This window comes from Equus asinus, chromosome 16 (assembly GCF_041296235.1).
Source record: "Equus asinus isolate D_3611 breed Donkey chromosome 16, EquAss-T2T_v2, whole genome shotgun sequence".
In the NCBI taxonomy this organism is placed as follows: domain Eukaryota; kingdom Metazoa; phylum Chordata; class Mammalia; order Perissodactyla; family Equidae; genus Equus; species Equus asinus.
The window spans coordinates 51,328,377-51,351,660 of NC_091805.1; the positions used below are offsets into that span (position 1 = coordinate 51,328,377).

General features: G+C 43.8%; 1 protein-coding gene across 50 annotated transcripts in view; it reads left to right on the forward strand.

Moving 5' to 3' along the window:
* PDE4DIP (phosphodiesterase 4D interacting protein) overlaps positions 1-13,734 on the forward strand; it is a 199,106-nt gene extending 185,372 nt beyond the window's left edge. For 9 of the 50 annotated variants that reach the window (XM_070487171.1, XM_044749297.2, XM_070487155.1 and 6 more), the window contains 7 exons: positions 2,857-3,090; positions 7,396-7,512; positions 8,061-8,287; positions 9,126-9,269; positions 10,365-10,503; positions 10,782-10,828; positions 12,673-13,734. In XM_070487171.1, coding sequence (XP_070343272.1) covers positions 2,857-3,090; positions 7,396-7,512; positions 8,061-8,287; positions 9,126-9,269; positions 10,365-10,503; positions 10,782-10,828; positions 12,673-12,714 — 950 coding nt within the window. In that variant the 3' untranslated portion in view covers positions 12,715-13,734. Of the gene's footprint in view, positions 1-2,856; positions 3,091-7,395; positions 7,513-8,060; positions 8,288-9,125; positions 9,270-10,364; positions 10,504-10,781; positions 10,829-11,939; positions 11,992-12,672 lie in introns of all 50 variants that reach the window. The other 41 variants (XM_044749294.2, XM_044749306.2, XM_044749291.2 and 38 more) reach the window with 11 other exon arrangements.
* The last annotated feature ends 9,550 nt before the right edge of the window (positions 13,735-23,284 follow it).

Genomic DNA, 23,284 nt, shown 5'->3' on the forward strand with positions numbered 1-23,284 from the left:
TCCCACAAGAAGAGAGGGGAGCTCTCACACACAAAGCCCAGGGGTTGGTGACATGAGCAAGATCCAGCCTAGGCATCCTTAAAAATAGCCCACAGGAGTCAAACTTTACCTGCTTAGATGGCCAGAGGCAACTTAATCAAAGTCCGGAGAATGCAATGATTTTCTTAAATACAAAGAACTGTCCTGATGGTATCATCCTTTGAAAAGGTCTGGAATATTGTGACTAATAACACTGGCCACCCATGCAGTCAGTGTAGCAGGCAACCTCCTCCACCCTGACCCTTTCCCCAGTGAGAAAATTAAAAGATACAAAAGTTTTACGACAATACCACTAATAAGATTTGAATTTCAAGCCTGGATTTAAATTTTAAACTCTTTTATTGAGCACTTTTGCCACCTGCTGAAATAATAATCTAGTATCTTGAGAATCTTGTTATATTTCCCCATTCTTCTTCAAATGGGGGAGGGTATTCTAAACACAAAGTTAATGAATCCAAGCAGGCTAGAACAGAGAGCTGATGTCAAAATAATGAAATTGAGCAAAGATGAAAAAAGAAATCCTGAGCTTGATTAAAAATATCAGAGGTAGAAGTACAAGATGGGGAGGCCTGGCTCTTCTTGCTAGGCATTCATGGGCTTGAGGATGGGGGTGTTAGGAAGAAACACATTTACACAAGGAAGTTGCAGGCCAAGGTTGCTGGAAAAGCCAACTCAGCCTGTGACCACATTAGTATAAGTGTAGTATCCATATGGTGAGACCGTGTCAGAAATTTTCTTGGGTTGTGGGGCAGTCACCATCTTGTAAAAGGGACGCCGACAAACGAGGAGGCATAATGAAGACGGGGAGCAAAATGCTGAGGTACCAGAAATCTCAAACTGATTGAAGAAACTAAAAGTGTCTAGGCTTTGAAAAGATCATGAGGAGATGAGAACTGGCTTTAAATATTTGAAGAACTGTTAGATGAAGAAGAGCTGATGTGTTTTGTGTCCCTGGAGAGGGCTGAACAAGGGCCAATGGGTGAAGGGGGTGGGATTTGGAGCTACATAATTAATGCTTCCTTACCACGAGAGCCTTCTAGTGACGGAATGGCTGGTTTGTGGAGGAGTAAGCTCCCCATCCCGCTCTATTTGAATAGAAAGGGATGATTTGTCAAGGATCCCATAGAAGCAGTTCTTGCTTTGGATGAGATGTTGACTCCCTAAGCCTTTCAATTCTAAGTTTTCTTGATTATATGTTTAAAAATTCCTCAAGCAACATGATTGATTATATTAAGAATTTTCACTGTTCAACCAAATTTGAATTTTCACAAAACCTGATTGAATTTTCTAATTTGCTGATAAGAAGGTGAACCAGAACTTGAAGAAATGTCAGCTGCACAGCAGGCTGAGAGCATAGCTCATGTACAAAGTCAGGGGAGTACTGGCTTGGGAAGAAGGCCAACCTGCCTACAGGAGAACTTTGTATCAGGGGTGTGAGAAGTCACTTTAGTTGGAAGGAGAGTTGCCAGTGTACAGAAGGCCTACAAGGTAGCATGAAAGTTTACATTCTGGGCAGTAGGCAGTGGAAAATGAGTAGGTTTTTTCCAAGCAAAATAGGTTGCATGACAGAAACAATTTTGAGATGGTAAGACTGTAGGACACACTGGAGCTGGACGTTAGAATCAGGGAAACCTACTGAATGGGTGTGGTGATCTTCTGGCATTAAGTGATGAGAGTCTAACATAAGGTGCTATTGGCAAGATAAAGGGGAATGGATAGAGGAAAAACATTTTTTTAAGAAAAATAAGTAAAACTTTGTGAGAATTTGGATTTAGGGAAAGAAAGAGAGGGAGGAGCATCATGGAAATTTGGGGTTAGCATCTAGAAACCACTTCATCCTGAACTACCTCCCCTTTCTGATGTTCTCCCTTTTTATAGGTCTTTTAGGCTTTATTTCAAAGCTACTGCCACTAAAGCCCCATAATCCCTTATCCTTAATTCAATAACCCAGTAAGAGCTCTGAATTGACATCTGTTTTATATACTTATTTGATAACAAAACGTAATTGAACTGACAAAAGGGTATTCATAGTCTTCATTTATCCCACTCAGTGAGAGTATTCACATAGCTCATTGCAGAAATATGAATGTGTTTGATTAGGGGCTGTGGCCCAGATGCAACTGGGTGCATGTATTATATGGAATATGTGTCCTATTGCCTTGCTAAAAACCAAAACGAATTCTACCTTTTGAAATACATTTGGCTTCAAAGTTTTCAGATAAGCAGTCTGGTCTTGTAGACTATTTCCTAGATCTCTTCATCCCCAGTACATGGGAATAGACTATGTGAGGTGAGTGAGGTAAAAAACGTGGAGAAGGTGAAAACTTCAATTAGTTATGATCTCTGGTGTGTGGTGCCCAGCTCCCATTCTTACACGCCACCAAAAGGCCTGATGCCTTCCTCCTCCTCTCCGCTGCTTCCTGAGTGTGGAGGTCATCAAATCTTCTCCCTCAGCCCTTGCCCTTCTCTAGTTCAATGCTGACCTCCTGTCTTGGGAGACCCTGCTCTCCAGCTTGCAGGACTGAGGTTAACATGGAGATGAAACAATAGGCTTGACCTCATCTGCTGATCAGATGCCCTCTAGATGCACATGGGCCATTTGAGCCTCAGGAAAATTCCAGACTGGAGTGTGTGCCATCTCAGTGTGTGCCTGGCCCCACACAGCGAAAGTGACATCTCCATCACAGATGTATTGCCTGGGACCCTGAGGTTACAATGGGGTCCTTGGCAGAAAGGAATGTCACAGAAGAGTATTCTGACAAGTGCTTGGATACTTGGATCAGTGCCACCAGGCCCCTCCTCTCTCTGTTCTTTCAGGTTACATCTGGGATGCCTGTCACCAAGTCCCTTTGAGCAGTGACTTGAGCCACCTGGTGGCAGACATCCGAGCTTTGAGAGGGCAGCTGGAGCAGAGCATCCAGGTGAACAATTGTCTGCGACTGCAGCTGCAGCAGCAGTTGGATGGTGGTGCTGGCAAAGCCAGCCTCAGCCCCTTGTCTCTTAACTTTCCAGCCAACACTGACCCTGGAAACAAGCAGCCACTCTTCCAAGGTAGGAAGGAGAGGGGAATCAGGAACCCCTCAGCTGGTAGGGAGGTCAGCAAAGAGGGGCAGTTTTACCTCTCCCATGGTCCTTAGGGTCAGGTGACGTCGGAGGTGCCTCAATACAGTGCCTTGAGGAAGAGCATGGGATTCAGGGTCAGCCCTGGCTCCACATTCTGAGTTTGTGATTTACAGGTAGTTTGTGTTGAGCAAGGTGATTATACTCCTCAGTTATTTAAGCCTAATCTTCAAGATGAGAAGAATAATAATATATACCTTTGTATGGTTATTTGAAGCATTAAATGAAATAATTTACAAGTGCAATAAGAATTGCTCAACAGTTAACGCCTGTGCGTGTTAATAACTATTTCTCATATTTGTGGAGTGCTTTAAAATTTACCATGTTTTCAAGTAATTTTTCAAATAATTCATCTGAGCCGGGGCAGGTTTTACTGTCTCTGTATTTCACATGAGAAGACCTAGGCACTGAGATGTCACTGACACGCTAGGGTTACAGGAGCTAAGAAACCAAACCAGGACTCGACCCAGATGTTTGGATTTCCAGTCTGTGTTCCTTCCACCTCACCATGCTCTGTCTCAGTGTTGCTGGCCTCCCCAGCCTGGCTTCCCATTCCCTAATTTGTGGGAACTCAGCTGTATGGCAAAACATTCCCGTCCCTAAGGAAATCCTGGTCATGGGAGAGAAGTAGATGGTGCCATGTTTATTTCAGGTGGCAGTCATCCTCTTCTTCTGCCCCCACTCCCTTGCCTGCCTCTCCAGATAGAAATGTTTAACCAGTTCTCGCCCTCTCTTCTCAATTCCCTTCGTCAATCTCACTTCCCCTAGTTTTAATATGAATATTATTACTGCCCCTACATCCCAGTATCCTGACACATTCTTTCTACTTCCTCTTCTTTCTTTCCTTTGGATACACCATTTAATTCACCATCTCCACTCACCTCCACGGCCATAGCCTCAATTTCGTTCTAACTAGGAACCGCTTCTGCTCAGGATTATCTAGAGCTGAGCTTTTAGACTTTCAGCCTATGATTCCTGGGACATGTTAATTCTTATTTTTTTTCCTGCTTCTGCTGGATTTTCATTTATCAGACAATGATCTCATCTGTCAAATGAAGGTGATACTCCTGAGATCATGTTGTTGCGGCCATTAAATCAGAAAGTGTATGTGGACTGCCAAGCATAGTGCCTGGCAGGTAGAAACTGCCGGGCCTATGTGAGGTGGATGCTTCGCTTGCTGGGGCTGCCATGATGGTTGCAGTGTTCAGTGTGTCTCTTTCTCTCCCCCAACTAGGCTTTCCCCTCTCACTGCCTCCCCATAACACCAGCCAGGACGCAGCCCCACTGGCTCAGTCACTGCTCCTCCTCCTCACCCACCAGAGGCCTGAGCTGGAAAGTGGGCTCTAAGCCACATTTGGCTGAGCAGGATCCCTTCTGTCTTCTTTATGCTCTTTTCCAGTTCCTGCACTGTACAATTGTTGCCCGGTCTCCAACAGGGCATCTCTAATCCACTGAGGCCTTTGTCTTCTATTCTTCTCACACTGCTACATTTTTTCTAGGACTGTCTCATCAGAATAGTGATTAGAATGTTGAGTTTAGTTGCCCATAAATCCATTCATTCTTTGATTCAATATTTTTAACATATACACTACTTCATATATTTATGCATATTTACATTTAGTTACAAGGCATTGTTTTAGACACCACATACAAAATTATATTCAAAACTGGGGTTAGAAAAATATATGTGATGATTTTTCAAACTAGAAGTTGCTTTCTCATGGGACACTTCAATCAAAGGAACATCTCCTTTTTTATTTTTTAATTTTTTTATTGAGTTCCTAATAGTTTACATCATTATGAATTTCAGTCATACATTATTTCTTGTCTGTCCCCATATAAGTGCTCCCCTTTCCCCTGGTAACCACTGAACTGTTCTCTTTGTCTGTGTGTTTGTTTATAGTCCACATATGGGTGAAATCATATGGTGTTTGTCTTTCTCAGTCTGGCTTATTTTGCTTAACATAATACCCTCCAGGTCCATCCCTGTTGTTGCAAATGGGATGATTTTGTCTTTTTTATGGCTGAGTAGTATTCCATTGTGTGTGTGTATATATATATATATATATATATATATACCACATCTTCTTTATCCAATCATTGGTCAGTGGGCACTTGGATTGCTTCCATGTCTAGGCTATTGTGAATAGTGCTGCAGTGAACATAGGGGTACATAGGTCACTTTGGATTGTTGATTTCAAGTTGTTTGGATAGATACCCAGTAGTGGGATAGCTGGGTCATATAGTATTTCTATTTTTAGTTTTTTGAGAAATCTCTACACTGTTTTCCATAGTGGCTGCGCCAGTTTGCATTCCCACCAGCAGTGTATGAGGGTTCCCTTTTCTCCACACCCTCTCCAACATATCTTATTTTCAGTCTTAGTGATTATAGCCATTTTAACAGGTATAAGGTGGTATCTTAGTGTGGTTTTGATTTGCATTTCCCTGATGATTAATGAGGTTGAACATCTTTTCATGTGCTTATTGGCCATCTGTGTATCTTTGGAAAAATGTCCGTTCATGGCTTCTGCCCATTTTTTGATTGGGCTGTTTGTTTTTTTGTTGTTCAGTTGTGTGAGTTCTTTATATATTAGGGAGAATAACCCCTTGTCAGATATATGATTTGCAAATATTTTCTCCCAATTGGTGGGTTGTCTTTTTGTTTTTATCCTAGTTTCTTTTGCCTTGTAGAAGCTCTTTAGTCTGGTGAAGTCCCACCTGTTTATTTCTTCTTTTGTTTCCCTTGTCTGAGAAGACATGTATTTGAAAAGGTCACTTTAAGTTTGATGTCAAAGATTGTACTACCTATATTTTCTTCCAGAAGTTTTATGGTTTCAGGACTTATCTTCAAGTCTTTGATCCATTTTGAGTTTATTTTTGTGTATGGCATGAGATAATGGTCTACTTTCATTCTTTTGCAAGAGGTTGTCCAGATTTCCCAATATCGTTTATTGAAGAGACTATCTTTTCTCCATTGTATGTTCTTGGCATCTTTGCTGAAGATTAGCTGTCCGTAGATGGGTGGTTTTATTTCTGGGTTTTCAGTTCTATTCCATTGATCGATCTGTGTGCTTATTTTTGTGCCAGTACCATGCTGTTTTGATTATTATGGCTTTGTAGTACATTTTGAAGTCAGGGATTGTGATGCCTCCAGCTTTGTTCTTTTTTCTCCAGATTGCTTTAGCAATTTGGGGTTTTTGGTTGCTCCATATGAATTTTAGGATTCTTTGTTCTATTTCCATGAAGAATTTCTTTGGGATTCTGATTCGGATTGTGTTGAATCTATAGATTGCTTTGGGTAGTATGGACATTTTAACTATGTTTATTCTTCCAATCCGTGTGCATGAAATATCTTTCCATTTCTTTATGTCATCATCTATTTCTTTCAATAATGTCTTATAGTTTTCATTGTATAAGTCCTTCACTTCCTTGGTTAAATTTATTCCAAGATATTTTATTCTTTTTGTTGCGATTGTAAATGGAATTGTATTCCTGAGTTCTCTTTCTGTAAGTCTGTTATTAGAGTATAGAAATACAACTGATTTTTGTAAGTTGATTTTGTATCCTGCAACTTTACTGTAGTTGTTGATTATTTATAATAGTTTTCTGATGGATTCTTTAGGCTTTTCTATATAAAAGATCATGTCGTCTGCATACAGCGAGAGTTTCACTTCTTCACTCTCTATTTGGATTCCTTTTATTCCCTTTTCTTGCCTAATTGCTCCGGCTGAAACCTCCAGTACTATGTTGAATAAGAGTGGTGATAGTGGGCACCCTTGTCTTGTTCCTGTTCTCAGAGGGATGGCGTTCAGTTTTTCCCCATTGAGTATGATGTTGGCTGTGGGTTTGTCATATATGGCCTTTATTATGTTGAGCTAATTTCCTTCTATCCCCATTTCGTTAAGAGTTTTTATCATAAATGCTGTTAGATCTTGTCAAATGCTTTCTCTGTGTCTATTGAGATGATCATGTGGTTTTTATTCCTCACTTTGTTAATGTGGTGTATCACTTTGATTGATTTGTGGATGTTGAACCATCCCAGTGTAAAGGAACATCTTCTTGTTCCAAACTAACTGAGTGGCCTGCTACTGCTTTTGACTGTGGTGTATGAGTGGTGATTATCTAAGAGGTGAGTCATGCTGCCTTAGTCTCCAGAGGTGAAGACTGGGCTGTCCATGTGCTCGTATGCAGTGTGTTCCGGGGTTCCTGAAAATTGTGGTTGTCTTTACTCCCTAGATTCAGTTGCCTCCCCTCCAGTTCAGGATGTTGGCGTGAATTCTCCAGCTCTGGTCTTCCCCAGCTCTTCTTCTGTGGTTCCTGGCTCAGAGACTACCATCTTTAGTAGGACAAATGGTAAATATGGCAACTTAAGGGTTCAGGGACTGATGATGGAAAATTATTAATGTAAGTAACCTTTGGCTCTCTTTACACACATTATCTGAATTTACAGATTTTTCTCTGCATGTCCCCAGGCCTTCACCCTACTCATGGCACCTTCTGTGGCTGCCTTTCTTGTCATTGTGTCAATGGTTTTCCCATCACTCTGTTGTTGCTTCATTGCACTGTAATCTCTCCTTTCTTCAAATTGCTGCCTGTATTCCACTTAATTTCCTTGTCTGTGTTTTTTCAAGCTGGAAATTTTAAATTTTTTATTAATAATATTTGTCCTTCATTTGTCAATAAAGATAAAATTTACTCCTGCCAGTTTTATCACTATGAGATGATGTAGGAAAGCTTATAAAAATATAGAACCAGAATATCTATGGACTTCACACCCTGTTTGTACTTTCCACGACTGCCTTTCTTGTTCCTAGTCTCTTTCCCTAATTGATGTCCTTTGGATTGACGTGAACTGAGGATATGATTATAAATAACAGTGTTGTTGCGGTTTTATCTTTCAGAGCTGGGTTTGGATGCTTCTCCAGTAATAAAGAACTCTCCCAAGCTGGAGGGTGATGCTGCTGATGGCTCCTTTGCCAATAAGCATGGCCGCCATGTCATTGGCCACATTGATGACTATAGTGCCCTAAGACAGCAGATTGGGGAGGGCAAACTGCTGGTCAAAAAGATAGCATCTCTTGTGAGATCAGCCTGTACCTTCCCTGGCCTTGAAGCTCAGGGCGCAGAGGTAATCCACATTGCAGCTCTTAAGTGCACTTTTTCCTCATGCCCTTTCTTCTTCTGATTTTAGCTTCTTCTCCCACTGTTTGTTTCATGCTCTATATCTCCCAACAGCTGAGGATACATCTTCCCTTTATACCCAGCCAGGCCTTTCTTCTCCATTTCCTCTTTGCACAGTAAACTCTGCTCTGTTCCAGATGTAGCTGACTCGGTCTTTCCCCTCAGAATAACAAAATCCTGTGCAGCATGTGGCCCTCATCAGTAGAACGTTTGTTAGGTGTTGACACACACTAGAGAGGAAGACATACATTGGAGTCAATACGTACAACAGGGGGTTCCAGGAACAGTGTTAAAAGTCATCCTCTGGGTGTGAGGGCAGGAATGTAGAGCTGGCCATTATCCCAGGCCAGGAGAGTAACAGGTCTCTAGAGGACCCACTAGGGTGATGTGTCGGTTCTGTGAGGTTGTGGAGGAGGACATATCAGGTAAAGGGAGTGACACCTTAGTCCCTGGAGTTATAAATGGTTGAGCCCAGTTGAAGCCTACTGTGTGGCTTAGGGAAGGGCAGGGGGTACCAGTGCAAATATTAGGGACCTGAGACTCAGAGTTTGGAGCAGGACCAGAAGCTTAAAGAGAGAGGGAGGCTGGGATCAAGTAAATTCTTGTAAATGGGAGATTACTGCTGAGGTTGGAGATGCTGGGCTTCCCGGTTAGAAAAGGGTGTCACCGGTCCAAGCTGGCCCCTATCCCTGCCTCACTCACAGAGGAAGCTTAAGCCCTGAACTTGAAAAAAAAGTGATCTCTCAGCCCCAGTGATGTCCATGGCTCCTTCCCCCCTTTCCCAGGTGCTTGGCAGCGAGGGCATACACGAGCTTCGGAGCAGCACCAGTGCCCTGCACCACATGCTGGAGGAGTCAACCTCCCTCCTCACCATGTTCTGGCGGGCGGCCTTGCCAAGCTCCTGGGGCCCTGCACTGTCTGGCCAAGCGGTAAGAGGCCAGCATCCTGTACTGGTTCTGCCCCCAAAAATCATTCTGCCCCCTGAGTCCCGCAGATCCTGAAGCTCAGGAGCCCAGTGGTGAGTTGGGACAGACAGACGGGACTGTAAGGATGTGTCCCAGGAGGGAGACCTTTCATTCCTGGTGGCTGCTTTCAGTGCAGCTCTGACTCCATCCCTGCTGCTCCCAGCTGTGACCCTGGGATAAGAAATCAAAGAGGCAAAGGAAAGAATGTGGAGAAGGCAGAGCCATAAGAACCCTGGTAACCCATACATGTTCAGTTTCTTTAACTTTATGAAGTCTGGTTGAGCTGAAGTTCAGGGACATGTTAAGGCATCAGCACTTCTTCCTGCCGCCACCTCCCCAGGTCCATGTAGTCATGCATGATCCCAGAATGTCACCAGGAGACTACCAGTGTCTTTCAGCCACCCAGTGAAATCACAATATATCACTTAAATCTGCATCTCTGGGTCAGGCCTGGGGAGAGTCAGCCACCCCCATGTGCTCTCAGACCTCAGGGCAGCTCTCTGGTTGGCGGAACCTTTGACAGGCATGTTTCAGAATCCTCTCCCTAGGGATTCTAATGCTACATTAATATCACTGACACCTAGAAGGACCCAACCATGCCAACTCCAAGGGAGGGGTGTTTGCCATCTTGAGGTTGGAAGAAATATTGACAAAACTGCCAACCATCTTAGGCCAGTCCTGTGTCCCCAGGCATAATGTTCCTAACCATCAAGGCTTACTTGTGATGTCTGAGTGGCATAACTGATGTCAGTACCAAATCTGAGCTCTCGTTCACAGACGGGAGTTTGAGTCCTGGCCTGGAGTCAGCTTCTCTTCTGCAACAGGAGTATAGGCCTGTGCTAACCTGCATGGGGGGCTCCCAGGTTCTCAGTGTTCCCACCTAGTGGCCTCATCCTAAGCTGTCATCAGCTGGAGGGTCTTAGAGGCTTTAATGGGGGGAATCCAGTCCAGAAATAGTTAAGAAGATTCTAGGATCCTACTTTGGATTATAGAGAGCCACAAAGCAGGGGTGCTTTAGGCCTTCTGACCATTGACATAGAACCTGTTCCTCTTCCCCAGGGAGAGTCCATGAAAAGGGAACTTCTGGAACTGAGAACCAAACTATCCAAACAGGAGAATCTCCTTCAGAGCACAGCTGAGCGTCTGAGGACTGCCAACCAGCAGAAGGAGAGCATGGAGCAGTTCATCTTCAGCCAGTGTGGGTGCCCCCAAGATAGGGAATGGGAGAGGACATGGGGCGGCTTTCCAGACTCCCCATGTGCTGTGAATGGACAGTGACCAGAGAGGCTAGGGGAGGAGGGGATTGGTGTGGTGTCCCCAATCCTGCTGTGCCATGATTAATCCTGGATGCAGGGGGAGGGGGCATGGGGGGCAGCAGGAGACCCCAAGCTGAGTGTCCAGAAAGACACGCACACCCAAGGCAAGGATGGGCCCAGATGGTAATGTCTGCCTTGTTGGGCTGTTTTGACATTTCAGTGACCAGGACACATGATGTTTTGAAGAAGGCAAGGACTAATTTACAGGTAGGGAAACCACTGCACCTGGTCAGAGCCCCAGAGCCTGCCCCAAACGCATCGCCATCTGGCACCAGAGTCTGCAGGTGATCCTTGACCTGCTCTGACCTTCCAGGAGAAGATTTCTGGTCCCCTTGTGGGAGCACAGGACCTCAATAAGCATCCTTCTTGTTTCCATCCCCATCACCCCTCCCACCCCAAGCAGCTTCCTCGCCTGATATCTGGGTTCACTCTCACATTGTCGTCATCTCCTCTCTTTACTCCAATTAGCCCTCCTTTATGTAGGAGGGGAGGAGGGGATTGGTGTGGTGTCCCCAATCCTGCTGTGCCATGATTAATCCTGGATGCAGGGGGAGGGGGCATGGGGGGCAGCAGGAGACCCCAAGCTGAGTGTCCAGAAAGACACGCACACCCAAGGCAAGGATGGGCCCAGCTGGTAATGTCTGCCTTGTTGGGCTGTTTTGTCATTTCAGTACTCCAAGTCAGGAGTCTGAGAAATGCAGTTCAGTTGATTCTCAAGGTCAGAGGATGTGTATGGGAGATTGCCTCTGAATCAGCTTCCCGTGAAGGGATCCTGGGGCCAGTTACATGTTCTCATGTTTCCTATACCACATCATGAAAAAATGAAAGCAAGCTGCAGCCTAATAAACTGATTTCACTGCACCCTATTGAGCTGAGAACACCAATTTGACTTTGATATATCTTTTTCTTTAAGCAACATCACAAAAGAAAACTGTTGGGTCTTATTGACCTAAAAGAGAGTTTGATAATAAATAAAAACTGAAACTTAAAGGGAAAAATTTTATATATATGGCAGACCTTCTCTACATTTACTTAAAACACTAACACATTCCCTAGCAAGTACTTTGAAGAAAAACTTAAGGTGTTAGAGATGCCTTAAAAATCAGAAACTAAACCTTTTAACTTGGACTTTAAAGCTTTGCCATAAACAGTTGAGCATATTCCTAGGAATGTTCCTGAACTGTAACCTGAGAGAATGTTCATTCCACAGTATGAAAATGGGTTGAGCCATGATTTAAGTCTGCTTTTTTTTTTTTTGCTTTTTGCTAATTCCCTGTGTTTTTCTCTGATGATTCCTTTCTTTCCTGAGCCTTTTTAGAAGAACACTTACAAGATTGCCTCTGTAAAGCCTTATTCCTGTCCCAGCAAAGGTAACCCAACAGCCTCACGTACCTGCTGGCTTCCCCCAGTTTGGAAGTTCCCTCTCCACTTCCTCTAGGCCATTGGAAAGGGCTCAAGGCCTGGGCTCTAATCCCAGGCTTGTCACTCACTGGTCCTGTGCTTTGGCTGGCCCCTCAGCCTCTGTGAGCCACTGTCCCTCATCTGTAGGAGGTGACACTAGACTCAGATGATCTCTGAGGTCTGAGCTGACTTGGCCCCTCTCGGATCTCCCCGTTAAGTAAATGGGACATAAACTTCACAGGGGGACTGCTCTGCAGAATGTGCTCTCCCTCCTACAACAGGCTATTTCTAGATGTGCGTGTTTCATACTAAGCACTTCTTTTCTTGGGAAATCACAAAAGCCATCATTTTGCTCCAAAGTAAATTGGAGGGTGAACTGGCCACTGAAGAGGGAGTGGTGGGATCTGGCCACCTGGTGTACAGTGGCTTTGGGCAGGAATATCACCACCCAAGGTGGTGGGGAAGCTTTTCCTCTAAGCTGGTGGCACTAGTTGCTCCTCAGACTACAGTGCATCCCCTCAGCTCATCCTCTTAACAGGCTGTCACCATGCTCCTGGCTGTCACCACTCAGCTCTCACTCCAGCACCAGTTAGCCACCAGCAGAGCCTGATAACAGACTCATACTTTGTGTGTTTTATTTCCATCTCCAGGCAAAATCCCTAAGGGCTCTGCCGTGCACTCCCGTCTTGTGACCGTTGCCTTCCAGGAGCCTTGCAAGAGGCGAAGCCACCAGAGGTCCTTCAAGCAGCAGGAAGGATGGGCCTGCCCACCTTTTGCACAGCTACCTATCTGCTGAGGAGATCTGGGCCCCACTCCTCGCACCCTGCTGGAGGGTCTAGAAGGAGTCAGAGAGGCAGCCTGGTGGGGTCAGGTGAAGGCAGGGAGCCTTCCTGCGGTTGTGGAATACCAGCAGCCAGGGGCTGCTTGGCCAAGCACTAAGCAAAATGCATAGTGGTATAGGACCTCGTGACACTGCTTCTCAATGCCCAGTGGCAGGGGAACCAGCCACAGCACATTTCTTGCTTCAGCTCCTGTCCTCAGAGCGTCAACTCAGGGGAGGTAGGACCCTGCTTCCTGCGAATGGGGCACACGGTCCCAACACAGGAGCTCCTCAGCAGTTCTAAGCACACGACTGAGCGGCAGGGCCCTGCTGGACAGTGGGGCTCAGCCAGCACTCCCCACAGATCCACACTGTACCCGGGGCAGCTCGGCTGGGTCACAGTGAGGCTCGGCATCAGTCTACACTGCAGCACCTGAGTTCTTTGAATCCACACGGTGAAAGTGGTGACTTCCTAGATGCCATCTCTTGCTTAGCCTAGCACCTCCTATTTCTCTTCTCTTCCAATCTCCAAAGTGTACTGACCTCACTCTAAATATGCTATCCCATTTTATTATCCCAACTTCTCTCTGGGGAATTGGGACTATTGGCCAGATCAAGCCCATTGGAAGTCTTGTGTAAAGCAAACCAGTGATCATTTTTAAGTGGCATGTGAGAGGCCCCCAGTTGTACTGAAGCCTAGTCTGTCTTCACAGTACTTTAGAAGGTGCGTACGTGTGTATAAATGTATGATATATATTTATATATGTGGCTATAGCGACGTGTCGAAGGCCAACATAACTGGTGGACAGGGTCAGTGAGAGGAAATGAAACAGTCTTTTTGGAGGCTATTAAAGCAAAATGTGTATAAAGAAATAAAAAGATTTTCTTCGCCTGCTTTGTTTCCCATTTCTGCGCCAGACTCCAGGCTGAGTGTGTAAAACAGGAAAGACAGCCATTTTGAAGAAGCTCAGAGTCTAATGCTTGAAGTCTACGTTTAAAGGACTAGGTTTTGCCTTCTTTGCCCTTGTGGAAGGATCCCCAGTCTAAAACTCTGAGAGTGCTTCTTCAGTTTGGGTTGTCCTAGAATCAGCTGGAGATTATAGAAACTACCTGCTGGGCTCCAATCCCAAGAGATTTGGTGGGTCTGGGGCCCTAGAATCCGCATTGTCTACATAAGCACCCCAGGTGATTCTGATGCAGGGAGCTGCATTGCTTAAAACACATTGTTCTATAACATCGAACCAAAGTATGAGTAAATTTAGTTTAATTACAAACTTTATTTGAAATGTGTGTAAGGCATTCCATAAATGTTGACATAAAGATCTGAAAATATTCCTTGGGAAAAGTCCTTAGTTATGTCCTTTTGCCTTTCAGAATTAAAGCTATCTCTGCACATTGATACCCTAGAAGCAGTTAGAAAATTAAAACAAACAACAACAAAAAGGACAAAAATTCAATCACTACCACCAACAACAGTAACAAAAAGACCCGTCAGCAGACTCATGCCTAAGGTAGAGACCAGCCCCACTTTCGCAGCAGATGGAGTGACGTCAACATCTGCTCTTCCACTCGGTTCTTTCAGTATTTCCATGAGTGCCTGGCTGTCAACATGGAGGAACTCACTGGCGGAACGAGCAGAACAGATGAACAGTCAGCAGAACTCGTAGCTCTTACTTAAAGTGGCAAAATCTGAGGCCCTCTTGCCCTGTGGTTATTCAAGCAGCCCAGCGATTCTCCCTTCATCCCTGTGCCACCCCGGCTGGCAAGCATTGAGGAATATCATCCATAATCAATGGAAAGCTCAAATATTGTTCCAAAAATTCATTTTCTGTGCATAACTGTTATGAAAGTAAGAACATACAACATCATATAAATCTCAGATCTGGTCAGGATCTAGTCACAATTGACTTTTGAGGAAAAGCCTTAAAAGCCATGCTATTTCACCTTTTCTGAAATGTCAAGACATGGCTCCGTGCCTTAATAAAAATAGCTGCAAGAAAACATATCTTGGAGAGGAGGACTCTCCAATATTTAACTTTCTGTAAGTTATATTCATTCCATCAGTCTGTGTGGCCACCAATGTCTTCCAATTTGCCATAATTCAAATAAGAACCATGTTGAGGGAGGTGGGACTCCAACTTTGAAAAGTAATCTGCCCAGAAGAGTGATGTCAGCATCATAGTGGAGTGAGTTGTTCCCTTTGTCTCTCTTGTCTGTGTTACAACCAGTGGGGCATCTGTTGACCAACAGGGGGTTCTCTACACAGCACGAGAGAGATCCAGGCATCTATACAGCTGAAGGTGGGTGGACTGGACCCCTGGGAGGTAGTGGAACTAGGGCAGCAGCCCACCCCCCTCTCCCATAGCAGCTATCAAGGGCACAGATCTCCACACTGGCCTGCACACCTGCCAGAATACAGGTGGGGCTTGCTTGAGCGGCCCAGCAGGGGCAGAGAGTGTGGATTGGATTGCTTCCTGCCCATCTCCTAGGGACCTTAGGCTGCGCATCCACAAGCAGCCCCACAGGAGTAGAGGGTGGGGATCAGAGCACTCCCTGCCTGTCTCCCCAAGGACTTAGCCTGCATGCTCGTGAGAGGTCCCGGCAGGGGTGGAGAGGGTGGATCAGATTGCTCCCTGCCTGTGTATGCCCTCTCCCCCTATGGAGGCAGTACCCAGGTTCTTCCAACAGTAGGGATAGTAAATAAAACTCAAGATTTACCTGGCTGAGGTGGGGCACTCTGACCTGGGTTTTACAAAGAAAAAACAGGTTAGCACTAGAGACCAGAGGCTGCACAGCAAGCAACAATAAAAACCTTGACCTGCTTAGCTCCTGCTCCCTTCTAGTGGTGGCAGGTAGAACCCGTGACCAGAGGCTTCAGGAACCACAGCAGAACAGGTGACCCAGCCGCCAGTGGTGGTATCCCTAACACCAGCTCCACCAGTAGTGAGGGCTGCACACAATTCTCCCAATCCTTGGGCCCCTGGCAGCAACAGTGACACCTATGAACAAAGCACCCCTGGCTGCAGTACAACCAGCTCCACCAGACAGCCCCGGAAGAGCTGCAAGGTGGTGCAAAGGGCAACAGCACATCAGATCCCATGGAGATCCAGTGGAGGAACAAGAGACCCAGGAGACCCCAGAAGCAGTAGAAGGCTTGCAGCCTGGTGACCCTGATGGAAACACTTGAAACTAAAGTGAACGCACCAGCAACCTCAGAGTCACAAGTAGCGCAAGAAGGGCACTGACAATGCCCCTGGCAGAGGCAGCAGAGAGAAGAATGTGTAGGCTCTCAAATACAACCAGAAGCAGCACGGAACCAAAGTAATCAAAGTCGTACCCAAATAAGAAAGGTGGTTACTCCCACAAATGCACCAGCAGAAGACCAATTCATCCAACACCATGAAGAACTGCAGTAACAGGACAGAGGAGAAGGACAGCTCTCCAGCAACCAAACTTGAAGTCACACAAGATTGCAATATGACAGAAAATTCAAAATAGCTGTCATAAAGAAACTCAAAGAGTTACAGAAAACCAAGAAGGACAGTTAAACGAGTGCAGGAATAAAATTAATGAACAGAAGGACTACTTCACCAAGGAGATTGAAACTCTAAAAAAAAACAAACAAATTCTGGAGATGAAGAACACAATAAGTGAGATGAAAACTAATGAAGAGAGCATTAAAAATAGAGCTGACATTATGGAGAACAGAATTAGTGAGCTTGAGGATAGAAACCCAGAAGTGAATCCAGCGGAGGAGGAAAGGGAACTAAGATTTTTAAAAAATGAATAAATCCTTTGAGAAATATCCAACTCAATTAGGAAAAGCGACATAAACATCAGAGGTATCCCAGAAGGAGAAGAGAGGGTGTCAGGACAAGGGAGCTTATTCAAAGAAATAACAGCTGAGAACTTCCTAAACCTGGGGAAAGAACTGGATATCTAAGTGTATGAAGATAACAGAACTCCTAATTATCTCACTGAAAAAGACCTCCTCCAAGGCATATAATATCAAAACTGTCAAAAGCCAATGACAAAGAAAAAATATTAAGGGCAACAACACAGAAGAAAATAACTTACAATGGAACCCCTATTAGGCGTTCAGGAGATTCCTCAGCAGAAACCCTGCAGGTAAGAGAGAGTGGCATGATAGATTCAAACTACTGAAAGACAAAAACTATCAAGCAACAATACTCTATCTAATGAAATTATCCTTCAGATATGATGGAGAAAGAAAAGCCTTCCCAGACAAACAAAAGCTGAGGGAGTTCATCACCACTAGACCTGTGTTACAAAAAACATTGAAAAGAGCCCTCCTATCTAAAACTAAAAAGCAAAACTCCACAAAATCTTGAGCAAGGAGATAAATAGACAGACAGAATCAGAAAATTGAAGCTCTATTTTAGAATAGGTTAGTAAACAATTATAACATAAAAGATAAAGGGAAAGCATAAAAAACAACTAGAGCTAATCCACTTAGCTCACAAACTTACAACCCAAAAGAGAAGAATCTGTGACAATGAAACCTAAAAGAAGAGGAAAGGGACAGGACCTGCATAGGCTAATGGAGATAAGAGGCTATCAGAAAGGAGAAACATCTCAAATAAATAATCTTAAACTACCCTAACAGAACTAGAAAAAGAAGAACCAACAAAGCCCAAAGTCAGCAGAAGGAGGGAGACAATTAAAATAGAAGGGATATAAATAAAACAGAGACTTAAAAAACAATAGAAAGGATCAATGAAACTAGGAGCTGCTTCTTTGAGAGAGAAACAAAACTGACAAACCCTTAGCCAGACTCACTAAAGAAAAGAGAGAAGACTCAAATAAAGAGAAATGGAAGAAGAGAAATTACAACAGATACCACAGAAATATACAGAATTATAAGAGAATACTATGAAAGGGCATATGCCAACAAATTGGATAACCTAGGAGAAATGGCTAACTTCTTAGAATCATACAACCTCCCATAATTGAGTCAAAAAGAAAGAGAGAATCTAAACAGACCAATCAAAAGCAAAGAAATTGAAACAGTAATCAAAAACCTCCAAAAAAACAAAAGTGTATGACCATATGGCTTCTGTGGTAAATTCTACCAAACATTCAAAGAAGATTTAATACCTGTCCTTCTCAAACTCTTCTGAAATATTGAAGAGGATTGGATACTTGCTAACTCATTCTACTCATTACCCTGAGACCAAAATCAGAAAAGAACAACACAAAAAGGAGAATTACAGGCCAATATTTCTGATGAGCATAGATGTAAAAATCCTCAACAAAATGTTAACAAATCAAATATAACAATACATTCAAAGGATCATACACCATGATCAAGTGGATTTATTCCAGGGATACAGGGATGGCTCAATATCCAAAATTCAATCACTATGATACACCACATTAAGAAGCTGAGGAATAAAAATCACATGATCACCTCAACAGATGCAGAAAAAGCATCTGACAAGATCCAACATAGATTTATGACAAGAACTTTCAGTTAAATGGGTATAGAAGGAAAATACCTAAATGAAATAAAGCCAATACATGACAAACCCACAGCCAACATCATACTTAACAGTGAAAAATGGAAAACCATTCTTCCAAGAACAGGAACAAGATAAGGGTGCTCACTCTTGCCACTCTTATTCAAAATAAAAATGGAAGTTTTGGCCAGGGCAATTGGGTGAGAAAAAGAAATAAAAGGAATCCATATTGGAAAGGAAGAAGTAAAACACTCATTGATTGTGGATGACATGATTCTATACCAAAGACTCCAAATTTCCAAAGCAACCCTTAGAAAAAAGAACAAAGCTGGAGGTATCACAATTCTTGATTTCAAATTTACTACAAAGCTATAGAAGTCAAAGCAGCATGGTACCATCAGAAAACACACACACACAGATCAATGGAACAGAATTAAAAGCCCAGAAATAAAACCACACATCTACAGACAGCTAATCTTCAACAAAGGAACTAAGAACATACACTGGAAAAATGAAAGTCTCTTCAATAAGTAGTGTTGGGAAAACTGGACAGCCACATGCAAAAGAATGAAAGTAGACCATTGTCTTACACCATAGACAAAAATTAACACAAAATGGATTAAAGACTTGAATGTAAGACCTGAATCATAAAACTCCTAGAAGAAAATATAGGCACTACACTCTTTGGCATCGGTCTTAGCAGGATCTTTTCGAATACCATGTCTACTCAGGCAAGGCAAACAAAACAAAAGATAAACAAATGGGACCACCACAGACTAAAAAGCTTCTGCAAGGCAAACAAAACCATGAACAAAACAAAAAGACAACCCATCAACTGGGAGAAAATACTTGCAAGTCATCTGTCTGACACGGGGTTAATTTCTAAAATAAATAAAGAACTTATACAACTCAACAACAAAAAAACCAAACAACCCAATGAAAAAATGGGCAGAGGATATAAATAGATATTTTTCTGAAGAAGATATACTAACAGGCACATGAAAAGATGTTCAACATCACTAATTCTTAGGGAACAACAAATCAAAACTACCTTGAGATTTCACCTGACACCTATTAGAACGGCTATAATTAACATGGCGAGAAATAAATGTTGGAAAGGATGTGGAGAAAAGAGAACCCTCACACACTGCTGGTGAGAATGCAAACTGGTGCAGCCGCCATGAGAACAGTATGGAGATTCTCAAAAAATTAATAATAAAAATACCATATGATCCAGCCCTCCCACTACTGAGTATTTATCCAAAGAACACGAAATCAACAATTGAAAGAGATTTATGCATCTGTATGTTCATTGCAGCATTATTCACAATAGCCAAGACATAGAAGCAACCCAACTGCCCATGAATGAATGAATATAGAAAGATGTGGTGTATCTATCTCTCTCTCTATATACAATGAAATACTACTCAGACATAAATAAAGACAAAATCATCCCATTTGCAATGACATGGATGGACCTTGAGGGTGTTACGCTAAGTGAAATAAGCCAGACAGAGAAAGACAAGCACTGTATGATTTCACTCATATGTGGAAGATAAACACATGGATAAGGAGAACAGATTAGTGGTTACCAAAGAGGAAGGGGGTGGAGGGAGAGTGAAAGGGGTAAAGGGGTATGCATGTATGGTGACGGATAAAAACTAGACTATTGGTGGTGAACACGATGTAGTCTGTACAGAAACTGATATATAATAATGTACACCTGAAATTTGCATGGTGTTACGAGCCAATATGATGTCAATTACAAAAAAAAAAGTAATGCGCCCCATCCTTCCTTCACTTAGTTATGAGTGCTTAGTAGAACACTTGGAGGTCGTGGCCATTGTCACCCTTGTGAAACCACCAGCCTAGCCAATCCCAATAGAGTTACAGAGACACATGTATCAGAGTGACATCCCACTTTCAGGCTCACAAACCATGGGTAGGATGCAGGTTAGAAGATGACTCTCTCTCATGCCACACCTCTCTTTCTGACCCCAGCTGCTGTGCTACTAAACATTATTGTACATACATGGCATATATCCTTCCTGCCCCTGGTCATAGCCTATATTTTCCCATCCATCGGAGAAACACAACCACAGGTCACTGGTATGTGCCAACACAGGCAGATCCAGCCATAGTTTTCCATAGAAACTGCTGTTGCATCTATTCCTATTGAATATATTGCTTGTCCAAAGGCAAATACAATTAATATCATAGATTTGCTACATGTATTCAAGGTGCTGTATGTGAAATTCTTAAATGCCTTTGATGAGCAGGAAAGAGATCCTATGGAATTATAATGAAATTCATAAGTTACATATACCGAGTTTAATTTTTACAGAAACTAAGAACAAAACAAACTACACGTATCAACAAAGGATGAAGTAGGGAGACCGGGATGCCAACATTGCCTTCCCTGGGTTATATGAAACCCACTATGTTGCTGTGGAGGGAAACTGGGTCAGCATTATGATATGAATGTTAAGAATAATACTAATGGGGGGCTGGCCCCGTGGCCGAGTGGTTGAGTTTGCGCGCTCCACTGCAGGCGGCCCAGTGTTTCGTTGGTTCGAATCCTGGGCGCGGACATGGCACTGCTCATCAAACCACGCTGAGGCAGCATCCCACATGCCACAACTAGGTGGACCCACAACGAAGAATATACAACTATGTAACGGCGGGGGGCTTTGGGGAGAAAAAGGAAAAAAATAAAAAAATCTTAAAAAAAAAATTAAAAAAAAAAAAGAATAATACTAATCTGCCGTTGGGATAAATATCCTTTTGCCAAATTCCCTAGTCATAAACTAAGTAGAGTATTATTCTCAGATTGACTCCACACTCTCCAAAGGGAACGAAAGATTAGTAGAGACTAAAAGAAGAATATGTAAAATTTTACATTCTTTCTTTGAGGAAAAGACCCAGGACAATCTGCAAGCTTTGCATTATAATTTGTTTTTTTAACCTCAGAAAGTCTTGGACAGGCGTAATACAGGACCCCAGAATTCCACTCCCTGTTGTGTAATCCACTGAGTTCAGGACACCTGCACAATAAGAACCATAGCCTCATTGTGTGAAAGAGCCACGAACTGGCAACAACCCAAATGTCCATCGTCAATAGAATGGATAACTAAATTAGGGTATAGGACATTAGGCATGAAAATGGAAGAATCACTGGTGACTTCTAAATCCATAATTTTTAGTGAAAAAAGCCAGACAGAAGAGAATATATACTGTATGATTACAGGTTAAAATCTAGACCTGTGCAGAGTGCATAATGAACGAAATTATGAAGTAAACAAGGAATGGAACACCATGAACATAAGACTGTGGTCACTGCTACGGGCAGGGAAAAAAATGTGATTAGGAAGGGGCATGTGTGAAGCTTCTGGAAGCCTCATATGTTGTAGGCATTGCTCTAGATAGGGGTTATTTTAATTTACAGCCACTCATTAAGGTGTACGTTTATGTTTTATGCAGCCTTCTGCATATTGTGCTATCCAGTTGAAGAAAATATATCATTCTGTCAATGCAGATCCTACCAGGAAGCACACTGTGCTAAGTGAGCAGTTGGGGTATCTCAATATGCACAGCACTAGAAGGTGTGCGACACTATTACATCCATGTGACCCACAGGGGAAGCCCAGGAGGTGGGCCCTGGTCCCAACCAGACAAGTGGTGACACCAGGACTGGAGGAGGTCCTGTGTGACAAACATGGTGCTGGCAACCATAGCTCTGACCTATTGTCCCTGGACCAACAGCGGGTATCTCTGAGGAGCTTGGAATCCAGTGCATTCTAGAGCCATGGACTGAGATGCCAAGCTTTATTGGGGGGTGGGGGGACTCAGAGCATTGTCCTAACTCATGGGACCTTCTAAGAAGGAAGTATGTTTGATAAACACGGCAGAGAAGAGGACTTCCTAGTTACCCCAGGCATTTTGTGGGTTCATTGGTGAGAGCTTCTTAAGGGGAGGGTGGCCAGAGCATTCCAAGGATGTCAGAGGCCTGTAGACAGGAAATGCTCAAATGCAGAGGTGAGGGGACAGTGGGCTCCAACAGAGGTCAACAACCGGGAGAGAACAGACAGCCAGAGAAGCAGCAGAACACACAGAAGGTGGCCTGAGGTTCCCAGCATCAGCTTTCTCGTGTGTCCCCAAAAGCTCATCCCCAATGTAAATACGTGTCAAAACACACTCACTCACAGAGCAACAACCAAAGAAAAACCATTAGCCGATGGCAACGGGAGCCAAGCAACAGACAGTAAAGACCCTGGACCTGGCCAGTGCTGTTTCTCCCCTGAGTCTGTGGCAGGCCTCATGAAGGCAGCAGGAGAGAACTCAGCGCCCACAGCACTAGATCAATGAAAGAGCTAGAGTGATCAACTTGGAAGGAAAGAAAAATTAGGAGAACAGCTCGGGATTAAGACAGCTCCAATGAAATCCCAAACAGGACATAGCCCATGCTCCATGACTCAGGGTCACATATTACACAGTCAGATCCTCAAAGTTGGGAAAATGGCGGGGATAACAAACTACGAAGTATGATTCAGCAACCTTACCCTGAGGAAGCACATCCATTTGGGGCTATCTGTGGCACAGTGCATGAAACATCACTCCCTGCCGCCCTGGCATAGCCTTATAGTCTTACACTGTCCTCTCCCAGTCTCTAGGACGCCTTCCCCCAGCCCTCGGGCTCCTCTACAAAGAACTTGCTCTCAAATTCAGGCAACTATCCTGGACGCCATCCCTGTGGCTCAGAAAGTCATAGAGTCTGTGACCAACAGGTGTCTGAACAGCACCCCCTGGAGCTGCCTCATCTGCATAAGACCCGCCCCTGGCCTGGTATGATTCACTGTTACTTCCTTCTGACCCACGCACTGCCTCCTGCCCGCACTTTTCCCCTCCCACTCCACCCTCCCGGCCAATAGCGGGACAGCAAACTGAGCAGAAAGTGACGCCATC